The sequence below is a fragment of the Callorhinchus milii genome, unplaced genomic scaffold (assembly GCF_018977255.1).
Source record: "Callorhinchus milii isolate IMCB2004 unplaced genomic scaffold, IMCB_Cmil_1.0 Scaffold13, whole genome shotgun sequence".
NCBI classification, from domain to species: Eukaryota; Metazoa; Chordata; class Chondrichthyes; order Chimaeriformes; family Callorhinchidae; genus Callorhinchus; species Callorhinchus milii.
Window position 1 is genome coordinate 10389151 of NW_024704754.1, and position 15021 is coordinate 10404171.

At 40.7% G+C, this 15021-nt stretch overlaps 1 protein-coding gene across 3 annotated transcripts in view; it reads left to right on the forward strand.

Moving 5' to 3' along the window:
* Positions 1 to 9162, forward strand: part of LOC103177264 (receptor expression-enhancing protein 2) — a 36595-nt gene extending 27433 nt beyond the window's left edge. For 2 of the 3 annotated variants that reach the window (XM_007891346.2, XM_007891349.2), the window contains 2 exons: positions 6498 to 6667; positions 7065 to 9162. In XM_007891346.2, coding sequence (XP_007889537.1) covers positions 6498 to 6667; positions 7065 to 7136 — 242 coding nt within the window. In that variant the 3' untranslated portion in view covers positions 7137 to 9162. The remainder of the gene's footprint in view (positions 1 to 6497; positions 6668 to 7064) is intronic. The other variant, XM_007891348.2, reaches the window with a different exon arrangement.
* The last annotated feature ends 5859 nt before the right edge of the window (positions 9163 to 15021 follow it).

Here is a 15021-nt window from a genome sequence, read left to right on the forward strand (position 1 = left end):
CGAGTGCTCTAACCACGGAGCTACAGGATAATATGACCTTTGAAAACCAGACTACTTAACTCAGCCCAGCAAAAAAGCCACTTATGATATACCTTGTGCAGTCATCTGTTGGCTGAAGAGAGCTTCCAATTAAATGCTCGGGCTAGGTGTGGAGTAAGGCTCTGTGTGGAGTAAGGAAACTTGCCCAAGGTTTCGCCCTGCCTGGAATTGAACTCAGGTCTCTCACTTGCAAAGAGAGTGCTCTAACCACTGAGCTACAGGACTCCACAACTATATTAACTAAACTTTAACAGTGAGCATGAATCCAAGTCTATATTTTTCATTATCATTCACTTAGCCTAGCTATCTCCCCATTGTGTCTATTCAGTTAATAAACATTTATGCAACAATACAGTGGCCACTGTTACCATCTAGTGTTTGTATCATTCGGATAAAGGACATTTGTCAGTAGTTCACTTTAATGGCTGAATGACTGCTGGAGAACAGAGCATTTCCTGTTGGCGAAATGAAGCATGGCTAATAGTTAGGCTGTGCCAAGGAGAAGAGGGGGATGGGTTCAGACAGTTTATCATGCACAAAAAGAGATGTTGTAAGTATTTTGCATATTTTTCTGCTGCTGATGCATTTGCTGCTTTGTCTGTGTTGCGTTGGATCGCTCCTGATGTAAATAGTGCTGCCAGTCTTTACCTGTTTTATTGTATACATGATTCTTCCTGATGCTATGCATACATCCCACCAGGAAATCGAATCCGGGTCCTCTCGCGTGCGAGGCGAGTGCTCTATCCATTACGCTATGCAAAATGCACTGCATATACAGCATACACAACCATATCAGTAGGAACCCAATACACAAGACACAACACATGCATTGGAAGAACCCAATATACAAAATATACATGAGCTGTTATGTATGCATGCCTTCAGTCAGCCAGTCAGCGGCATGAGAGCGAGGGGCGGGGCGTGTCAGAGGATAAAAAGACCAGCGAGAAACTTAAAAAGTGACGTCAGAGCGAAGTCAGTATCATCAGTAGACTAACAACTATCAACACATCACACACCGCGGACTTAACTTGATCAATTTACCTTGATTGGTTTAAGTTAACTTGATCAACTTAATTGGATCAACTTGATTGACTTAAAACTTAATTAACTTAACCTAATTAACTTAATTTAATTGATTGACTTACTCAGGTTGGAAGAAGTGACAATGGTGTGGCAGGTGTTATGTGAGGAGTGTGACATGTGGGAGCTGATGAAGCTCTGACCCCGGGTGACCACATCTGCAGAAGATGTCTGCAACTGAGGCAGCTCCAGCTCAGAGTGACGGAGCTGGAATCCGAGGTGCAGACACTACGGAGTATCAGAGACAGTGAGTGCTTCCTGGATAGCTACATCCTGGAGCCAGTCACTCCTCTGAGGGAATATACACTCAACATTGATTATGGTCAGGATAGGTCAATGGACAGTCAGGAGGTCAGGGGGACAACGGAAAGAGTGGTAGTAAATCCGGCATTAACCTTGAACAACAGATATGAGATCCTTGGAACTTGAATCGACAAGGAAGCCGGTGAGGTGGAAGGAAAAACTACCTCTAACACTGGGGCAAAAGAGCAGATGGTTGTCGTCATTGGGGATGAGACTATTAGGCAGACAGACACAATCATCTGCAACACCAACCAGAAGACCAGAAGGCTTTGTTGCCTCCCTGGGGCCGGGGTGAAGGATGTCTCGGCAGGGCTAGAGGACAATTTAAAATATGAGGGCAAGGATCCGTTGGTGGTACTTCACATAGGTACCAATGACATCGGTAGAGTAGGCCAAGATGACTTGAGAAGGGAATTTGAAAAGCTGGGGTCCAAATTGAAGTTGAGATCATCGAAGGTGGTAATATCGGGACTACTGCCTGTACCATACGACAATTGGTACAGGAACAAACAAATTAAGGACTTGAACGCATGGCTAAAAGAGTGGTGCGGAACTCAGGGGTTTCTTTTTATGGGCCATTGGCACGAATATTGGAGGAAAAGAGAGCTCTTATGGAGAAAAGGGCTGCATTTAAATCGTGCTGGGACAGATGTCCTCGTTAAACAAATTAACAGGGAAATAAATAGGAATTTAAACTAGTAAAAGGGGGGGAATATATAGGGAAGAGAAACCATAAGTTCCATCCAATATGGGTGGAAATAAAAAATAATAAACGGCAGAAAATATTAATGGGAGTGGTTTATAGACCCCCAAACAGCGATCACAATATAGCACAGGGTATCAATCAAGAAATCAGTGGAGCATGTAGGAAAGGTAAAGCGATAATAGTGGGTGATTTCAATCTCTACATAGATTGGGAAAACCAAATCAGCAAAAGTAGGTCAGAAGAGTTCATTGAGTGTATGAGAGATAACTTTCTAGAGCAGCATGCCGAGGAATCAACTAGGGGACAGGCCATCCTAGACCTTGTTTTGTGTAACGAAACAGGGCTAGTTGGCAGTGTAGGTATTAAGAATAGGACAGAGTGATCACAATATGATTGAATTCTGCATTAACTTAGAGAGGGATCTAGTTAAATCCAAGGCAAGTATTCTGAATTTAAATAGGGGTAATTTTGTAGGTATGAGGAAAGATTTAGGTAAAATAGACTGGAGAATAAGATTAAGAGGTAAAAATGTAGACCAACAGTGGCAAATATTTAAGGATGTAGTGCAAAATTCTCAGCGGTCGCATATTCCCTTGCGGAATAAGAGTACCACAGGGAAAGCAATTCATCCGTGGCTAACTAGAGCAGTTAGGGAAAGCATCAAATTAAAAGAAAAGGCTTATAAAACTGCCAAGAAAAGCAGCAAATCTGAAGATTGGGAGAGTTTTAGAAACCAGCAAAATAAAACTAAAAAACTCATTAAGAGCGAGAAAAAGGAGTATGAGGGTAAGCTAGCTAGGAACATTAAGTCTGATTGTAAAAGTTTTTACAAATATATTAAGAGGAATAGGCTAGTGAGGGTAAATGTAGGTCCACTTCAGTCTGAGACGGGAGAAGTTGTAATGGGGGACAAGGACATGGCAGAGTCCCTAAATGGATACTTTGCATCTGCCTTCACCCTAGAAGACTTGTTGACAAGTCTGCCAACAACAAAGATGCACCAAGGGGATAAGGACAGGGAGCAACTTAGGGAAATTTTCATTAGTAGAGAATTGGTGCTGGGGAAACTGTTAGCACTAAAAAGTGACAAATCCCCTGGTCCGGATGGCTTGCATCCCAGGGTTTTAAAAGAGGTAGCTTATGAGATAGTGGAGGCCTTATGTCTGATCTTCCAAAATTCCTTGGATTTTGGAACAGTCCCCATGGATTGGAAGATCGCAAATGTCACACCACTATTTAAAAAAGGTGGAAAAGAAAAGATGGGGTACTAGATGCCAGTTAGTCTCAAATCAGCGATAGGAAATTTTTAGAATCGTTGATTAAGGATGTGGTAGTGCGGTATTTAGAGAAGCACAATATAATTAGGCCAAGTCAACATGGCTTTACAAAAGGGAAGTCATGTTTGACAAATCTCATAGAGTTTTTTGAGGATATTTCCAGTAAACTAGATAAGGGTGAATCAGTGGATGTGGTCTATTTGGACTTCCAGAAGGCATTCGATAAGGTGCCGCATAAAAGGTTAGTCCAAAAGATAAGGGCCCATGGAATTGGGGGAGCATATTAACGTGGATTGGGGAATGGTTAACGGGTAGGAAACAAAGAGTAGGGATAAACGGGTCCTTTTCAGATTGGCGGGATGTGACGAGTGGAGTGCCACAAGGATCAGTCCTTGGGCCTCAGCTATTTACCATCAACGATCTAGATGAGGACATCGAAGTTAATATATCTAAATTCGCTGATGACACAAAATTATGAGGAAGTGCCAACACAGAGGACGACATTAAAAAAATGCAGCGAGACATAGATAGGTTAGGTGATTGGGCAGGTAGGTGGCAGATGAAGTATAATGTAGGGAAGTGCGAAGTCATCCACCTAGGTAGCAAAAACAGTAGAGCGGGTTATTTTTTAGAAGGGGAGAGATTAGAATGTGTTAACGTCCAGAGGGACTTGGGTGTCCTTGTACGCCAATCACAGAAAGTTAGTCTGCAGGTGCAGCAAGCAATTAGGAAGGTGAACGGTATGTTAGCATTCATTATGAAAGGATTAGAGTATAAGAGTAGGGAAGTCTTGCTGCAACTGTATAGGGCCCTGGTGAGACCACACCTGGAATACTGTGTGCAGTTTTGGTCTCCTTATTTAAGGAAGGACGTACTTGCTCAAAGGGTGGTGAATGTATGGAACTCACTACCCCAAAGGGCTGATGACACTCAGTCCTTGAACATATTCAAGACTGAGATAGATTTCTTATTGCAAAAGGGATTAAGGGATATAGGGATAAGGCAGGGTCAGGTTATTAGCTGGAGGTAGATTAGAAGATCAGCCATGATTGAATGGTGGGGCAGGCTCGAAGGGCCGAATGGTCTACTGCTGCTCCTTCATGTTATGTTATGTTATTGTGTATTGGGTTCCTTCAGATGCAGTAGCTGTGTATGTATATTTTGTATTGGGTTCTGACTGATATGGTTGTGTGTATGCTGTGTATTTTGTGTAGCGTATTGATTAGAGCACTCGCCTCGCAAGTGAGAGGGCCCGGATTTGATTCCCTGGCAGGCTGAAATCTTAGGCAAATTTCCTTACTCCACACACCTCTGTTTACCTAGCAGTATATAGGAAACCAGTTGTTAATTGAGTGGCGGATCGCTTTACGGGGCTAATAATCCCTTTCAAAAAAAATAATAATAATTTGGTCACTCAATCCATGACTGTTTGTGGGACCCTACTGTGTACAATTGGCTGCTGTGTTTCGCTCACAAAATATACAGTCAATTCACTTTACAGTATATTCTATGAAGCGCTTTGAGACGTGTCAATGATGTGACAAGGCGCTTTATCAAATGCAAGGATTCTTCTTGTCATTGTTATTACTATTGGATTCCTCCTGATGCTTGGTTTGTGCTCTTTGGAACATTGAGATTTTCTCAGTTAGTTATCTGTTGGTGTGTTTCAGTGTGTATGTTGTTTTTACCCATGTGTGACCTGCACTTGTCTGGTGTACGAACTGATGACAAAACATAGATTCATAGATTTCCATGTGATAAATGTATTATGAGCAGATTGTGCACCATCCCTGATGTATCTAATCCTGTTCTTCTCTCTCCTGCCTCAACTGGAAAATGTGTGTAAGTTCCAGCTTCTTGAATGCCACTGCAGGTGTTGTAACTTATCACTGATCAATTACATTTCATTATTACAATTGCAAGGTGAATAGTAAAGTAACTGGTCAAAGTACTGAATATTAGGGATACAGTTTATATTTGTGGAGTCTTGTAGCTCAGTGGTTAGAACACTCACTTTGCATGCAAGAGACCTAGTTTTAGTTCCCAGCCGGGTGAAACCTTGGGCAAGTTTCCTTACTCCACACGCCTGATAATAATCCCTCAAGAAAAATAAATAAATTGCTCACTTCAAACCACGACTATTTGTGGGACACTGTTGTGCGCAATTGCCTGCCCTTTTTGCCCACAAAAAATAGTCAATTCACTTTACAGTCTATTCTGTGAAGAGCTTTGAGACGTCTAGAAGAGGTGAAAAGCGTTATATCAAATGCAAGGATTATTATTATTATTTATTAGACTGAGTGAGCTATAATATATCAATGGATTGCTGGAGTTTGTGATAATGGAGTAAAAAATGGATTATGTGAAGTGTTGATTCTCAACAGTGACAATTAACACCAGGGATAATTATCATCACTGGTTACACAGATCAAACAAACTGAGTGTACAATTTGAAGATTTAAGAGGGCGATGTTATTTTTATGTTAAGAAGAATGCCACTAACATTTATGTCTGTTGTAAACTTGTGTGCCCCAACATCAAGACAAGAGTTGGAATAATAATAATCCTTGCATTTGATGTAGCGCTTTTCACGTCGGGAGGACGTCCCAAAGCGCTTCACAGAACACACTGTAAAGTGAATTGACTGTATATTTGTGGGCGAACGCGGCAGCCAATTGCGCACAGCAATGTCCCACAAACAGTCATGGATTGAAAATGACCAATTTATTATTGTTTTTGATTTTGGAGGGATTATTATTAGGCTCTGTGTGGAGTAAGGAAACTTGCCCAAGGTTTCGTTCTGCCTGGAATTGAACTCAGGTCTCTCGCTTGCAAAGCGAGTGCTCAACCACTGAGCTACAGGACTCCACAGGAATGCCCATAATTGTTAACTGATGCTTCAATAATATGGTTTCAGATTATAACTATGGCATGTTCAAAGGTTTTATTTTCTAAGGCACTGTTAATCTATATGAGTTTGACTGAAATTAGGTTTTCAATCATTCAATGCTGCGTCGAATTTGAGGAGACGTGTGTTCAACTGTGTGCTCTCACTGCATGTTTATGTTGATTCTCTTGACATTGGTCAGATGTTAACTGGCGTCCTTCAGCCGAAGAATTAAAGATCTCTCAAGGTCAGAAGTCAGATGTGGAACATTTGGAATCAAAAACTGAACAGTCAGATGATGACATTGTGGACAAAGTGCCAAAACGCACCCAGAGCCTTAAAGCCCCTAAACAGAAGCTGCAACGTTCCGAGGTATATTCAAATAATCCTTGCATTTGCATGTTATATTAGTCTCTACCTGTTTAAATATCTCATTGATCCCTCAATTCCATCAGTATACTGTCAATCAATCAAGACCCTCCAACACTACTGTTCACAAAGTTTCCTGTTGATCAGTTGGATTCTGTCCCTTACCCAAATGATTGCAGATCCATAATTCTATTTACTTCCTTCCACTCTCACTTCCCAAATCCTGGTACCATCGATTACTATTTTCCAACATTGCGCAGTGTGAGAAGTTCCAGGTTGCTGCTTCCAATAAAGATTGTGAACAGCGTGAAGGTCTCCTCTCCATAATGGAAACTTAGTTGGATGTGGAATGTTTCTATGATGTTCTCCTATTTATTCTCCTTTTATATGTGTTTTTCAGCCACAGTCAAAGAGCGTTAAAGTGCGCCCCAAGAAGAAGACCACGGGCACTGCAAACACTGAGTCTGCTTGAGCTGGAATACATGGGAAAAAAGCCGTGCCGAGTGCAATGTGTCTTTCCATCTGCCTTCAGTACATCACTGATTTGAGTCTTGGTTGAAGCAAGAAGAAGGTTAAGACACAGTAAAGCCACACTATGTAAATAGGAGCTATTGCCTCTTTGTCTTTAGCAGGTCTGGGGAATGCAGGCATCAGCACAGCAGCTTTTAAGGCAGTCATTGAGAGACTAAACTGTCTTCCTCAATGCTATTTAACCATTTTGCCATAAACCTGTATTTAAATTGAGATTTCACCAAAACTCCACTAGGATGAAATTAACCTACATTGCGATTTGCATTGATCACGATTTTCCGTTTGAGTTTTACTTTATCATCCTTCTGTGCATTCAGTAACATTCCTTGTTCTTTTGTGTTGTGACAAAGAAGAGCAAGGGAGCCCAACCCAGCTCAAGCATGACTTCTAGAGATGGTTTGAAAAACTTGTGTTGGGCTCACCCCAGTCACTTGTTTAACTTGAAAGTAATTGCTGTGAAGTCTCACACACACCGGTGACTGAACCTCACGAGTGTAGTCACCTAAATGCTTCAGTTTTGGCTCTATCCCTTGAATCACAATACAGAAACAACTGTTTAAAGTGACATGTTTCATACTTGGATACAGATTATTTCTGGATCAGGTTCCTCATAAACTAGACAAAACAGTCAGCTTCCAGGTCTTTGTGACAGTTTAATGTATCATTTGCTTAGCAGTTCAATCTAAAGGAATGTTGAATACATTTGTAAATGTGCTGCTGTCTTTAGATATTTTCCAGTAAGTTAACTACATTTGGTGAATGATAATTCAAATCTGGATAATTTGGGATTTTTTTATGTTATAATGAAGAGTGGGAGTGAACAGGAAGGTGTTTGATCCAATGCTTTTTTATTTAGTGGGAATGAAGAGGAAGGAAGTTGGTTCATTGGAATTCTATACAGTTGTAGTGAATAGAAGGGATTGGAATTCTGAAGAGGATCAGAGTACCTTGGTCTGGATTTGACTTTTATTTTCAACATTGTTGGATCTTAAATCCATTAAGAGTTGATTAAGACTCTTTTTAATCATCAATTGAACCCCCAGCAAAGCATTTAGAGTCAAATTAAGTATAAAGTTAGCAAATTAATAGTACTGTACTGGGGTTCCAATAAGTTCAGTAGAGCTGAAGGCTGGGATAAGAATTTCGTGTAGCCAATAAGTGTCAATAAATTCAGAGATTTTGAGAAAAATCACTTATAATGTAATCCAAAGTCAATACACTTGACAGCAAAAGGATTTTTGTTTGTGCATGCTTTGTAAGTAACAACAGCAACAACAATAATTTGCATTTATATATTAAGCATATGGCATAGTGGTTCTCAATTGGTCTAGTGATAGCCAAGCACAAATATCAATACTACACCAACTTGCCAACATCACTGTAATTTTAGGAATTAACCAAGAATCAACGGAGCCAGTAAGTATTGTTTTCTAGTGAATGAAGTGACGTTTAGGATGTCACACCATCATATCAGAAGTGAAATAACAAGATCTACAGGTTTGCAGTCCCTTGATTCACAAGAATTTGATTAACTTGTTCTTCAGTCAGTTGTTACAATGTCAACAATGCCTTTAGCATGACGACAAAAGAGATAATCAGTTAATAGTTTTGAGGATGTTACAAGTCATGGGAGTGAATAGCTTGATTGATATCGGCAGAACCTCAAGATTAATTCACTGTCACAATTGCGTTATTCTTTATAATTTATATAGTGCATAATTTATTACCTTTATTTCATTTCAACTTGTGTTTGGTGAGAGGCAACGAGTGCACTGATTGAGACTGAGGTGGTTTGACGTAAGTGAAAGCGTATTACAGGTGAGAGAGACAGAGGAGCTGAAGGCTAAGTGGAATCATGTGGCATTACTACAATATGAGATTTGTTTTGGCAATGGATTACTGGAAGATACACTACATGTAATATTTACTGTACACTATATATATTATAAAGACTCTTTAATTCTGAATGCATTGTATAAATGAGTAGATATTAGAGGATAGTGTAATACAGTACCTAAGTTGTTTCTCATAAATGCACTAGCCACAGAACATCCTGTGGTACCATATATAGTTATGTCATGTGTCATTGTTCTACCCCACATCTGTGCCATGACCCGCTCTGCCTTCCCCCACCTCCACAACATTGCCTGGCTCCAGCGCTGCATCACCCCTCATCCACGTATTTATCACATCTAGGCTCGACTATGCCAACTCCCTATTTGTCGGCCTTCCCAAACTCATCCAGAAATCTGCAGCTCATGTCCTCTCCCGTACCAGGCTCCATTACCCTTTCACCCCCAACCTCGCCCGGCTCCACTGGCTCTCCATTCCCCAGAGGATAGAGTTCAAAATCCTCGTCCTCGCCTTCAAGGCCCTCCATGGCCTTGCTCCTTCTTGCCTCTGTGACCTGCTAATCCCATATCAACCTGTCCCCTTCTTCCGAGCGGAAGAAGGGGACAGGTTGAGCGGAAGAAGGGGCAGGCCCGGCTACTCCACGTTCCCCCACCCAGCCTGCCCCACCATCGGCAGTCGGGCCTTCAGCCTCTCTGCCCCCACCCTTTGGAACTCCATCCCTCATTCCTTTCGCCTCACTCCCTCCCTTGCCTCCTTCAAGGCACGTCTCAAGACCCTCCTCTTCGACCTCGCTGGGCAGCCTCCTATCCTTCCCACTCTCTGATCCTAACCCCCTGTTCGGGTCCAAATCCCTGACTGTCTAGTGCCTTGGAATGTCCTCCCGATGTGAAAGGCGCATACAAATGTAATTTGTTGTTGTTGTTCATTGTCAGAAATTCATTAACACCTGGATTCAGTTTGGTTTGTTATGGATTCAGCAGTCTCGGTCTTGGTATGTTGAATATTACCAAGTACCCAGTTTACAATAATAATAATCCTTGCATTTGATATAGCGCCTTATCACGTCTTCGAGACGTCTCAAAGCACTTCACAGAATATACTGTAAAATTAATTGACTGTATATTTTGTGGCAAAATATAGCAGCCAATTGCGCACAGCAGTGTCCCACAAATAGTCGTAGATTGAGTGATCAATTTATTATTTTTCGAGGGAACTATTACCTCCAGGAAAGCAATCCGTCAATATACTAACAACCAGGTTCCTACTTACTGCTAGGTAAACAGAGGCATGTAGAGTAAGGAAACTTGCCCAGCGTTTCGCCCTGCCAGGAATTGAACCCAGGTCTCTCGCTTGCGAGGTGAGTGCTCTAACCATTGAGCTACAGGACTCCACTCCTTGTCACGTTGTTAAGATGTCTCAAAACGTGACTATATTTTGTTGGTGGATTGAGGGAACAATTACATTTGGATTGTTGGCCAGGAAACCGGGAGAGAGAAACTATGTTCTGTTTTTGAATAGTGCCATCTATCTGAATAGGCACTATCTACCCAATTGCCCCCTTGTATATGAGGTCACAATCTGGCTCCACCCAGCTCCCTGTGAAACACATTCCCCACATCCATATTTATCTGAACCTGCTGTTTGCCGTCCGTCTTCCAAGTCATTATAGAGGCAAACACAGCGCTGATTTGAGGCAGTGACATCCTACACACGGGACAAATAGCCAGCTCATGAGAATGTGGGGGTGGGGGGGAGAAAGTGAATTTGGAATGAGGAGGGAAAATAAGGCAGGAGTCTGTCTATCTATCCACCCTCGCTGTGACAAACACCATCGCACAGAAACACCCAGCACCACTGCACTTCTGTTTGAGTCACACTGCTGAAGCCAATTAAATCAACAAGAGAAAAGGTGTGTAAAAAAAATACACAATGGCCGCCTTCTGTGGTGTAAATTTCTATGGTACAAAATTCTGATTAGCACCAGGTAGTATCCATAGTGTTGTCAAGCTATTTTGAGGGAATGATCAATGACAAGGAAAGCGTGAAAGTCTTAGATCACTGGCTGAGCCCTAGAGATGGGTTGTGTGAGCTTTCTCTCTTGGTATGTTGAATATTACATGTTAACAAGCCTGACTCCACATTTGTTTGTGCTGCAAATTCAAAAGGGCACATTATAGTTTTTTTTTAAATGACCCTTTAATCTAAGAGTAAAATACATGCAAAATTATGTGACTGGCCTAGCCATAACTATTTTACCATCATTCTACAAGAAAATGGTCTCATTCTAAGATTAAGTTGATAAGTAGACTCAACTCTACTCCATTGCTGCTTAAAGGGACACAGATTTAATTTAAAAAATGCTTGATAACCTTGATATGAGCTGTGTTTAAATCCATCATGAATTTGCCTGGACATGACAACACCCATGATGCAAACAAACTGGCTCTTCCTGAAATTAACAAAGGTTGCAATGGTTCTTTTCTCATGAAGACAATTCTTCTTTAAATACTAAATTCACACTTATATACTTACACATGGTTATTGGTGATGGAAGCAATGGATCAAGCAGCATGATTCAGAGCAGGGAGCAAGATTTACACAACTCGCTCCCAATTGCTCTGGTGTGTGACGAAGAGGAACTCCACTAACTAGTGTTAGACTTGTTTAATGTTACTGACAGCATCCATTTCAATTATTAATTAACTGGCTTGTATTACCAATATCTGACCATGCAAACCAGTTCATTAATAACATTAAACATTGGTCTCTCAAAATTTCTCGGTGCACCTGAGAACATTTTATGCATCATTTCTGAATGCACGCCAAATCAAAGCGAATTGTCTATATTTATGCTGCAGCATAGCAAATTCATCTGCAGCAACAACTTTTCAATTAACCAATAAATCCAGGTTAGATCTGCCACCAAATCATTAGTTAACTTGTATATTCATTAGAGGCAGTGAAGGAACACAAATCACTATTGCAGCACAAAGTCTGTGATCCCACCCAGCACAGGTAACACCAAGCTAGGATCCTAGTCAGTGAAGAGCAGGAAGTGCACCAATCCTTGCTAAGTTACATAGGTAGTCTTGGACATGCATTCATCTGGGTTTGGATGCCCGTGTTCCTGTATGTTCAGCTATGCCCTTGAATGAAGTTTACAATTATTATAATTATTATAATATTAAACCCTCAAAAAAAAATGTGGTCACTTAATTTCCTTTGCGCTTTGCCCACAAAATACACAGTTAATTCACTTTACAATATATTCTGTGATGTGCTTTCTCAAAGATATGATAAAGTGCTATATCAAGTTGAAGGATTATTATTATTACAACCATGAACTCACTTACAACCCACAATACAAAGCCTCGACCTTCTGCTCATTATGCATTATCCTGAGAGTCTGTGCTGACCAATGCATTCCTTTCAGAGAGCTTTCCATTTGCTGTAATAGCCATCCTGTTTTAGTTTTGAATGTACAATGCATACAATTTTATACAGTCCGCTCAAAGCAATGATGGTCTCTTCATTTTTAAGAGTTTTATTTGTTAGGATTGGTTTACATCAGGTTTATTTTATTTTCAAAACCTACTCACATTTTGGCATTTTCCTTCTTCCAGACTTGAGCTCCCATGCTATGTTAAACCATACAGTGATACTATTTGGAAAAAGAAGGGAGTTTCTTTCTCCCAATATCCTGGCCAATAATTCTCCAGATGAATCTGCCATTCAGTTTAAAGATATATGTGGCATTTTGCTGGTGCAAATTATTCCCATGTTGGCCTCGCACAATGAGTTATTTTAAAGAGTGGGTTAAGTGGAAAATGAAGCAGCCAATCTGCATCAGTAATATGCCACAAGTAGAATGAAATGAATAACCAATGAATCTGGCTTGTATTGATTACTTTGAATGGGAGGCAGTATTGTCTGTGACACCGGGAAAACTCTATATGCAGTAGATTCTCATTATAACCAGTGATGGGCGGGGGGTCCATAAAATTCCAACTCTGCCTCATGGCAAGCCTGTTTCACCACACATACACAAAGTTGGTTTCTTGGTTTCTGTGCTAGTACACACACTAAAAAAAGCCTTTTAGGTCATCAGGTTACCACTGACGTTACTTCCTGCATACTGAATAAACGTGGCACACAAGAAATGATGTCAGTGGTGACCTAATAATCCTGAAGTTGGACATTTTTAGCGAGTGAGAAAACAAAATGGCCAACTTCCAAGTCCTGAGGTTTCCACGATGTAATTTCCTGTGCATTGGATAGGATTAATGTCAAAGGCGATCTGATAAACTGGAAGTCAGACATTGTTAAAGGAAGCAACTGGCAAATATTATAAGTCAATCAACGCTATTATGAAGTACACAATAATGGTGTTACACTGTACTGTAATAACATGGAATCCCCCAAAATAGATGGACAGAAGGTTGGACTAATGTTGCATCCATGATTTGGCTTATCTCTAAGCAGTAATCTGACTCTGTATTTGACCTCAGTCTTTGGATTTAGTGAGATGAATAATTAGCCAAGGATTCCAGTCCTGACCACTTCAGTGACTTCTGCTGGAAGGTGTGTCTAGAACAGTAAATGGGTATGGAATACCTGCTGACACCCATTGGAAGGGTAGAATAACATATGTCACCATTTTTAAAAGAGAACAGAAAAGAAAAAAAACCCTACACATTTATCCTCAATTTTGAGAGACTATCCCTACCATCAGTATGCTTTTAGCTTCAGAAAACAACAAATCAATCTGCTGTGCACTGACACTGGTTCAGGACACCATACTGTGGCTCCCTCGAGTAGGAAGGAGCTGAAGGTTAAGGAAGTCATCAAAAGAAAATCTTTCCTGAACAGATTTGTAAATAGTACCTTCTCCTGGATGTGAGTAGCTAATATTTATTGTCAGTCATGGAATGTAATTTGTTTGATGTTGGGTATTTGAACAGGTGCAAGATGTGGGGTGACCCTGAACCTACTCAGAGTCAGCCCATTGGAGAACACATCGGACCTTGGAGAGTAATTCTCCAGTCCAGTGATTCTCGGAGTCCTGTAGCTCAGTGGTTAGAGCACTCGCTTTGCAAGCAAGAGACCTGAGTTCAATTCCAGGCAGAGGGCGAAACCTTGGGCAAGTTTCCTTACTCCACACACCTAATAATAATCCCTCCAAAACCAAAAATAATAATAAATTGGTCATTTTCAATCTACAATTGGCTGCCGCGTTCGCCCACTAATATACAGTCAATTCACTTTATAGTATATTCTGTGAAGCGCTTTGGGACGTCCTCCCGACGTGAAAAGTGCTATATCAAATGCAAGGATTATTATTATTATTATTATAGATGTCAGTAGATCTTGACCATGTGAAGACATTTAATTACCAGTAAAGTCCATAGATTTATTGACTGATCTCCATGCACCATCTATTGCTGTACCAGCCAAAACGAATGGCACTTTTAGTCCACCAAACCAGCTACAAAAACAACTGCAATGTCATGCCTCTGAGACGTGATTGTGTTTCAGGTTTAAATCTCTGTTGTGTCTTGCAGATGGGTTTATAATGCAGAGATCTTGGTTTGAAACAGGCTCTCTGTCTGAAATTTGCTTTGCTGTGTCCACGATCAGATGTTTTGCACTGTGGGAAAATATACACTGCCCATATTCAATTCAGGCAAGGACAACAATGGTAAGAGAAAGTTTAAGAAGAAGTGGTGAAGCAGTTTTCAGATAAAAGAAAAGGTAGATTAGGTTGGAGAAAATGGAAGCTAAATTTAAAGAGAATTTATAGAAATAAATTATTTACCAAAAGGAATTGGTAGTTTATATCGCCAAAGAGAATGTGAGGAAAATAAGAAAAACCTTTTTTAAGTCAAAGTCATGTTCAGGGGAAAAGATCGACTGGAAGTCTGAAAGAAAGAGCTGCAAGATGGGCCAATAGAAAAGTGCAGGAATATTTGCCA